At 40.2% G+C, this 9708-nt stretch overlaps 1 protein-coding gene across 1 annotated transcript; it reads left to right on the top strand.

Moving 5' to 3' along the window:
• Positions 1-7845: 7845 nt before the first annotated feature.
• LOC103275711 (olfactory receptor 10W1) lies at positions 7846-9302 on the top strand. Its single transcript, XM_008073109.1, has one exon. It carries the CDS (start codon positions 8130-8132, stop codon positions 9156-9158), a length of 1029 nt encoding a protein of 342 aa, XP_008071300.1. The 5' UTR covers positions 7846-8129; the 3' UTR covers positions 9159-9302.
• The last annotated feature ends 406 nt before the right edge of the window (positions 9303-9708 follow it).

Below are 9708 nucleotides of genomic sequence, written 5' to 3'. Positions count from 1 at the left end.
TCCCTTCATGCCTGCAACCATTACAATTTTACTTATATTTGTGAGCTGTTTGAGTAACTTCTATCTCCCTTTGTAGTATACAAACTTAATGAGGACAATGACCAACTCTCTTTTTCCTCAACTTGTATGCATATTGATGAGTAACAAAAGGCTAGACCAAGATTTCCAAACCTAGGCGCAGCTGATATTTTGGGCTGGATAATTACTTATGGAGGGCTGTTATGCATACTATAGAATGTTTCACAGAATCCTAGTCTCTACCCACTAGATGACAGTAGCATCAGTCCCTGACTTTTGGTTATAATAACAAAAACTCCAGATATTGCCAAATGTTCTCCTGGGGGTCAAATTCCCCTTGCTAAGCACTACTGGAATAGACATATAGAAGGTTCTCAAAGCCATTTTCTAAGTGATTGAATAAATAACTCAAAATTCAGGTCTGGAACTCTATGGGAATAAACATTTCAACTCAAGATAAAGATGAGGAGGTTGGGCTGGACGGAGTGGCTCACACCTATAATCCCAGCACTTTGGGAGGCCGAGGTGAGAGGACTGCCTGAGCCCAGGGGTTCGAGACCAATCTGAGCAACTTGGCGGGACCTCATCTCTACAATAAATCAATAAATTAGCCAGGCGTGCTGGTGTGTGCCTGTGGTTCCAACTACTTGGAAGGCTAAGGCAGAAGTATTGCCTGAGCCCAGCAGGTCAAGGCTGCAGTGGCCATGAACATGCCCCTGTGCTCCAGTCTGGGAGACAGAGTGAGAAACCGACTCAAAGATAAAATAAAATTAAAAAGATGAGGAAGTTGGTAGGTGAATACACAATTGTAGCTGATGAGGATGTATATTTTTAAATCTCTTTTCCATTCATCTATGGTAGCCTGATGCATTTTCCTCACTGTTGTACCTCGCTGCCATTTCTTATTTGATATTTCAGTTAAAAGAGCCAGGTGTGGTAGCTCACACCTGTATTTCCAGTACTTTGGGAGGCCAAGGCAAGAATATTACCTGAGCCCAAAAGTTCAAGACCAGACTGGGCAACATGGTGAGACTTCGTCTCTACTATAAATCAAAAAATTAGCGGGGCATGGTGGCACACCTGTAGCCCCAGCTACAAGGAAGACTAAGGTGGAAGGATTCCCTGAGCCCAGCAGGTCAAGGCTGTGATAACTGTGATTGTGCCACTTCACTCTAGCCTGGGCAGCAGAGTAAGACTTCAATTTTTAAAAATTCAGTTAAATGAATTAAGAATGGCTATGTAATGAGATCATTCTTTATCCTGATCAGTTCTAAGGAAATGCCAATTATTCTTCCCTACTAACTCTCTATTTTTAATAATATAGGTTAACTCTTCCCTGTTTGCAAATTTACTTCAAAGTGGATCTTTGTTTGGAGAAATGAAAGGATAAGTAAACAGTCCTACAACTCATGCTATGAAACAGGATACAACTGGGGAATGGTGTGAGGTAGGTAACACAGGAGACGTATGACTATGAAAATATATAGGGTTCCCTTTACTTTCTTGAATAATTTATTATGATCTGGTGCCTCTAGGAGTGGAGCATGGCATTGTATAACAAGTTAAAATCTTGGCCTGCTACTTCCTGGCTTCAAATGTCTACAGAATTTATTATGGGTCAGGAAAGTGCATAGCACGATTGCAAAAGTCATTTTTCAGAGAGGCTAGGGTGGTAATAATGCTACAATGCAGTTTGCATGGGAAAAAACATATTTAATGACTGTATACTATGGGATAAAAACATTTTTCTTCTGTAAGCTACATAGTGAGAGGGTGGTAATGCAAGCTTTTGTTTGATAGAAATGTACATTAATTTGCTAGGCTGCCATTAAAGTACCAAATACTGGGAGACCTAAACAACATAAATTTATTGTCTCACAATTCTGGAGGCTAAAGTTCTGAGATTAAGGTGTTGGCAGGGTTGGTTTCTTCTGAGGCCTTTCTCTTTGGCATAGAGATAGTTGTCTTAGTTTCCTGTATCTTGCATGGTTTTCCCTTCATGCATGTCTGTATCCTAATCTCTTTTTAGAAGTATATCAGTCATATTAGATTACAGTTCACTCTTATTACCTCATTTTAACTGAATTGCTTCTTTAAAGATCCTGTCTCGAGACACAGTCACATTCTGAGGTACTGAGGGTTAGGATTTCAACACAAATTATTTTTAGAGGGGTGGTGAAAGTCAGCCTATAACAATATGTATGTATTAAAATGAGATAAAATATATCTCAACAGGTAGTCCCTGCAACTTTCATGCCCCAAGTCATCTATCTGTCCACCAGTATCCCCTTCATATTACACACAGAAGCACAATAATTGCATATATTCATGCATACACTTGCATGTAAAATACCAGACCAAGGCAAAATAGAAAGTGATAAAGCTTTAGGGTAGCCTTGATCTTGGGTTTTCAGCCTGGTTCAGCCATTGCCATCCGTATGAACATGAATGTGCTATTAGATCCATTGCTCCCAATCTCACAAATACCCACAGCCCCACTCAGCATCTCAGGGGAAAACACTTGGAGGAGTACGTGAAGAAAACTCAAATACCCAATCAACCAAAAACATCTTTCTCATTTCCCACGTTTAATAAAGTAACTATTAGGAAATACTGTAATAATGGACCAGGTACTTTATGAAATGAGTAATTTGTTACTGCTCCTTTTTTTCATTGATTTACACGAACTGGATTTAGTTAATCTCAAAGGGAATTTGGGTGAAAGAAGTCCAAGGCTACTGGCATGGTTTTCTCCAAGAAAGCTGATATTTTAAAAGATCAAATTTAAAAACAAAATTAATAACTTGAAAAATGTGAGTAGGGTTCACAATTATCAAGGCAGACAATCTCCTTGGCAAGTTTCTATAAATGTCATCATCTCAGGAACTTTCATGCCCTAGTTTAGACAAACACAAAAGAAAAACAAGGACTTCACAGAGAGGAGCTTCATGGAGGGTCATTGGGGAGGTGACTTCAACAGCACAGCTGAAACCTAAGGATTATCAACAGTGATCCAAGAAGATCAGTAAAAAAGGAAATAAATAAGCTCTGGTGTCTTAACATGGGAAACGTAAAAAGGGGATTTGCTTTGCCAATGCTTGATATATAAACTTTGGTTTACACAGAGTCACTGGATGTTTATTTCAAATGGATATCTCTGCACTCTGCAGAAGTTCCAGGAGGGTGATATTGAGTATGAGACCTTGGGGGCAGTAATTTCCCTAAATGCCGCCAGTGACTCTGATGCAGGAAACCCTTTATACCACTTTTTGGAAACTCCATTTTGCACCAGAACTTGTTCATCCTACTATTTTGTATTAGGCACTTTGTAAAGCTTTTCCATAGCCCAAATCCCTGTCCCTATTCTAGAAATTCACTTTCCAAGACAAATAATACAATGGGCACTATACACAGACAAGCACGGACATGTTCATTATGTATTCCATGCTTACATCACGCACTGGCAAGTTACTACAAAGTATAAAGCAAGTTAAAAGAAGTAGTTACATTATTGCAAGTGACACTGTAGTACACCCAGGCCTAAATTATGTTTATTAAGTTAGCATTCCATAAAATGTTCAATCCATAATGTAACGCTATTTTTGACCCCATGACCCAGAAACAAAATGTAAACTATGAACTCAGTTCTCCAGGGCAATAATAATTTAGGATTACAGAGAAACCCAGCAATGACAGATATGGTGGGAATAAATTTGAAAAAGGAAGTTCACATGATCTTGCTTGGGGAACTTCTTTTATCTCAGGAAACTATTTTGGGTCCTGAGAATGCTGCTAGATGGTTGAATGCTTGTCTTTACTTTAACAAGCAAACGCCAGACCCTCCACATGACAGGTAATCCCAAGTGGACGGACAGTTTTAGTTTGGACTAATTATCTGGTAACAGGGGAGAAGCTCAGAAATCACTAAGCTCTACCTTCTTCTGGGAGATGGAACTTATGAAGCAAGACTCTAGATGATAAAGCAATTTACTCCTTCCATGACTTTTGTTAGAAAGGTTACATAAAGGCTCAGTCCCACAGGGGAGTCTCTGTAGGGTCATGACCCTCCTTTCTTTATCTACCAGAGCCATCAGACATTACCCGCTAGGTCCTGTTTTTTATGAACCTGAGGAGGCTGGCTCAGTAGATCCCTCTCCTTTCTCATGTTGGAGGTAAGAAAAGGTCTTTTTCTACCTCCTTCGAGATTTGCAACATTCTAGCACCTGCTGACATTGAGTTAGAAAAGTGAGTAGTGGCTTTACAGATAAGAACTCCAGGATTTCAGAACTAACTCAGCCCATTACTTACGGTGTTTCTCCTAAATTCCTTGAAGCCCAGTTATTCTGAGTAAAACGGTAATCACCAAGCTCTGTCTAAGAAATGTTGAGGTACCGAATAAAGATAATTTTGAATAAAGTTTAAGGGTTAATAAAAAATATTTTCCTCATATGGCACCTCATTTAATCTTCCGCTATGAAGAAGATATTATAAGATACATATTATAGATACAAAGGGGGGAGGAAAATTAACCCTTATTATGCAGGCAAGTAGGTTTCATACATCAAACCAAGTGTGCTAAAACTTTATCTCACTTAATTTTATCACAGCCCCATTATGTAATAAGTATTGCTATTCACATCCTTTAAACAAGAAGAAACAGAAATTAATATGAGATGATCTGACCAGGGGATTTTGCTATTCATAACAGACTGAGAATCTAGCTCAGGTTTGTTGAATGCCAAATCCACTAAACTCCTTTATTACATGATACTTACTAGATAGCTATAGAGCTGTTCTAGTCTAGACTATCTGGATCTCCAGAACAAACAGAGATAATGTTTCTCAGGGCATTCTTTCCAACAAGGCTATATGGAGAGATGAAAAGGAAGGTGAAGAGGATGATGCAAGTTGGACCTGGATACACTGAGATCTGGAGAGATTTCTGGGGAAGCTGCTGAGTGCCTTATCATGCCTGTGCCCTATGTGACATATTATGTAACAACTTGGAATAGCAAGTTAATTATATGTTGATATGATGATTGTTACTATCTTGGAACCATGAACTCCATTATTTTAATTGTCTAGATCTTTTTAATGTAACCATTTTTGTGATCTGTCCTGTGCAACACAACTTTAAAACAGACCTTTAAAAAGAACATGTACAGCCGGGCTCGGTGGCTCAGCCTGTAATCCTGTACCTTGGGAGGCTGAAGTGAGTGGATTGCCTGAGCCCGCGGGTTCGAGACCCACCTGGGCAACTTGGCGAGACCTCATCTCTACAATAAATCAAAAATTAGCTGGACATGGTAGCGCGCACCTGTAGTTCCAGCTACTTTGAAGGCTGAGGCAGAAGGATCGCTGGAGCCCAGCAGGTCGAGGCTGTGGTGGCCGGGAGCGGCCACTGCACTCCAGTCTGGGCGACAGAGTGAGACTCCAACTCAATAATAATAATAATAAAAAGAACATGTACAGATCTTAAATTATGAGACATGTCAAAACTATGTCATGTGAAATATAGTAAAAGGAATTAGGGGAAAAGGGCTACAAGACAGCAGCGGTTCAGTAAGTGAAGTGTTTATTGTAGAAATGACCACATTGTTCAGAAGAGAAGAATTATGTAGAAGGTGCACAGAGGTAGGTTTCAGCTGATCACAAAAATAACTCTCAGAGAATCAACTCTTGTAATAATGAAGCAAGCAAGCCAAGAGGTAATGGGATTCCCTGGGCACTGAAGGTGACTTGACGTTCTGATACTGTATTGGAGATTCAAATATCTAATAGAGGTCTGGACTAGGCAATTTCTGAGCTCCCTTCCTGCACTAAGAATTAATGACCTGTGATATCTGGTGTAAATATTTCATTACAAATGGCTGGAGAGCAACATTAAGAGATAAATATTTGACATGATGAATATGCTAATTGTCCTGACTTGATCATTCCAAACTGTATACATGTATTAAAACATCACATTGTGCCCCATAAATATATATAATTATTATTGAAATTAAAGGCAAAAGTTTTTAAAAGAGATAATATGGGTAAGAAACGAAGATTCTCAGAAGTCATCATTATGGCATGAATTTCAAAGCCCACCATTTCATAATATAGGTGATAGAGTAGTTTTTAAATATCTGTTTGTTGTAAGCTGTGTTCTTTTGTGATAGGTTTTATCTACAGTGCAGGGCTGGATGCAGTGGCTCACATCTGCAATTCTAGCATTTTGGCAGGCCAATGCAGGAGGATTGCTTGAGGCCAGGAGTTCAAGACTAACCTGGGCAACATAGCAAGGCCTTGTCTCTAAAAATATTGAAAAGTTAGCTGGGCGTGATGGTGCATGCTTTTTAGTCCCAGCTAGTCAGGAGGCTGAGGCAGGAGAATCACTTGAGCCCAGAAGGTTAAGAATGTAGTGAGCCATGGTCATGCCACTGCACTCCAGTTTGGGCAACAAAGTGAGACCCTGGTTCAGAGAAAAAATAAAAAATTCTGTTCCTACAGGGCAGTTCAGATGTTGGATATGAAGCTGTTTCCCACAAGGGCTCCTAAACAGTGATTTGATTACAAAATATGGGGGGAGGGAGTATAAGCTACCTGTTTTTCACAATATATTTATTCATTCAACATGTAATTATTGAGTTTTTTACAATCTGTGCAACATTAGGCTTGGTGATATGGGCAGATAAAAATATAAAGAGATGGCTGCCCTTGAACTTACAAATAAAGATTATTATCTTTTATTAGGCTGCTGTTACTAGAAACTAGTCATTGTGATGTTTTCCATTACTATCTCAATCACACTCACAACAGCCCTTTAAACTAAGTATAATTATCATTCCCATTTTTCAAATACAGAAACTGAGGCTCAGATACATTATGTATTACCTTGCATCATGGAATCAGGAGATGGAATTATTCAAACCACATCATTTAACCTCACAGCTGATTTCACACTGATAACATTGCACTCCTTTACATATTATAATAAATGTGGAATATGCAAAGTGGCATTAGAAATAATTCAAAGCATTATTGAATTTTAGATGAGGAAATGAACATAGCTGAAATAGATACCACATCTTAGCTTTCAAAAAAACAACAGAGAGTCATTCATGCCCTGGGTGTTCTTAATATTTGTAGCCACCTCTGGTCACATTTGCCCCCATGCTTGTGACACTGAGGTGGGTTTATGTGAATGATTTTTGGTAGAAGTGGTGTTTTGGGATAAAGATTTATCTTCAAACTCATATTGATTAGCAGGAACTATAATAATTTGGCAAGTTGAAAGAAGGTCACATATTCCCTCTTTTTTACCTTCTTGAATATTAGTTGGTCCAGGAAAATAAGTGAAATGAATACCCTTTGCAAGTTATGTATGTTTATTAAAAGGTTTTGTGAAAACCATACGTCTTCTCTCAGATTTTACATTAGCTTCTTAGAGATATGACAAAAATAGACTGGCTGAGTCTTTCTCATTCTTCCCCAAACTCACAGAAAGAGTTTTTACATTTCCAACAGCTTTTGATCACATATTTTTCTATACCTCCACAAACCAGGAATAAACAGGAAACACCTTGTTTCCTTTGAGTCTTATACCATTTCTGACTGGATAATGCTAGAAAACTAACAGGAGGGAGGATTTTATTTTTTGAAGTTTATTCCTGACACTGTCAAACTCAACCCTATGTCAGCCCTTTGCCCATAGACAACTTTTTCTTCATTTTACATTATATCACCAGTTTCTGAGTGCTACATTCAATATCGTTGACACAATGCCTTGGGAGACATATGAATGAAATAATAAATTGAATGAATGAATGGTTTCCCTCCCTTACCTGAATGACTCCTAGCCCTGTTAATTCCTTGCCACTTTCTTGTGAATTTACAGAAAGAATTTAATTTTCATTCCTCTCCTTCTGAAAATAGCTCTTGAGTTGCACCCACTTCCTCTGCCACTTTTCTTCAATAGTTCCTTACATAATTTGGCCCAACTCTTGGCAGTTAGAAAGTGAGGTACAGATATTTATGTGGAGAAACTTGGCAAAAGTGAAGACAAATAAAAAGAACTACTCCTGATCCTTCTTGTTTCTAACTTTGGCTCTAATTAGATTAGATTCATGGCTCAGGGTAAACCAATGTATCATCAGTCTGATTCTTCCTTCTGTTTTTGTAACTCTGGACAGATAAGTGTTGTTAGCTCAATGACCCGGGAAAATCACTCTGTGTTGATGGAATTTGTGTTCCTGGCCTATCCCTCCTGCTCAGAGCTGCGTATCTTGTCCTTCCTTGGGGTCAGCCTTGCTTATGCCTTGATCATCACTGGGAACTTCCTCATTATGGTGTCCATCCACACAGAAGCCCGTCTACACACACCCATGTACTATTTCCTGGGCAGTCTCTCGGGGGTAGAAATATGCTACACTGCTGTGGTGGTGCCTCACATCCTGGCCAACACTCTGCAGCCCGAGAAGACCATCACTCTCCTGGGCTGTGCCACTCAGATGGTTTTCTTCATCGGGCTGGGGAGTGCTGATTGCTTCCTCTTGGCTGCCATGGCCTATGACCGGTATGCCGCCATTTGCCACCCCTTGCATTACCCTCTCATGATGACATTGACTCTTTGTGTCCGCTTGGTTGTGGGGTCAGTGGTCACCGGCTTGTTCCTGTCCTTACAACTGGTGGCCTTCGTCTTCTCTTTGCCATTCTGCCGGGCTCGGGGTATTGAGCACTTCTTTTGCGATGTGCCACCAGTCATGCGTCTTGTTTGTGCCCACAGCCACGTGCACGAGCAGTCAGTGCTGGTGGCCGCCACACTGGCCATTGCTGTGCCTTTCTTCCTCATCTCCGCCTCCTACGCCTCCATAGCGGCTGCTGTGCTCAAGACCCGCTCGGCAGCTGGCCGCAGCCGGGCCTTCTCCACCTGCTCCTCCCATCTCACTGTGGTACTGCTGCAGTATGGCTGCTGCGCCTTCGTGTACCTGCGCCCCAACTCCGGCTACCACCCCAAGCAAGATCAGTTCCTCTCGCTGGTGTACACACTGGGAACCCCCCTGCTCAACCCCCTCATCTACACCCTGAGGAACAATGAAATAAAAGGGGCCATCGGGAGAGTTCTTACCAAAAATTCCCTCTCCCGGAACAGCTAGGATAGGAGAGGGTCTGACCTACCGAGCAAAGATTTGTTTGCACCCCAGGCAAATCCCTGTGCAATTGGGATTTCTCTAAGTTGATGTTAAAAGCTCTGAAAGACTGTATAAGTTCTTTGGCTACTGTTTATCTATGTGTACCAAAGACTTCAAAGCATCTCTACTATTTGATTCAGTAATTTTTCGTCAAGGAATGAAATATACAAGCAAATGAACATGAAAGAATATAAAATGACACGTATAAGACTGTATCCAGTTATCAACTGGAAACAGATGACTCATACAATAAATTTTAACTGAAAAAAATGTAATAAAGGGATTATTGGCAGAGTTGTGGCCAAGGGAACCAACAAGACATAGCAGCACACTTACGTACTAGCAGTAGCAGGAAGCCGTTATCACTCCAAATCTAAAAAGCAAAAGAAGGGTGCAGTATTATCAGAGACCATGAGAATTAGATCTAAGGAGAAAAACCACATGGTAGAAACTTTAGAAATCAAAAGCTGCTATTGATAAAAGTACAGCCGTGCAAAGAGAGAACAGGGGGGTA

This window comes from Carlito syrichta, unplaced genomic scaffold (genome assembly GCF_000164805.1).
Source record: "Carlito syrichta isolate Samal-C Ts95f unplaced genomic scaffold, Tarsius_syrichta-2.0.1 Scaffold315647, whole genome shotgun sequence".
NCBI lineage: Eukaryota > Metazoa > Chordata > Mammalia > Primates > Tarsiidae > Carlito > Carlito syrichta.
The sequence above is the reverse complement of the archived record's forward strand: the minus strand, read 5'-3'. Positions and strand labels throughout refer to the sequence as shown.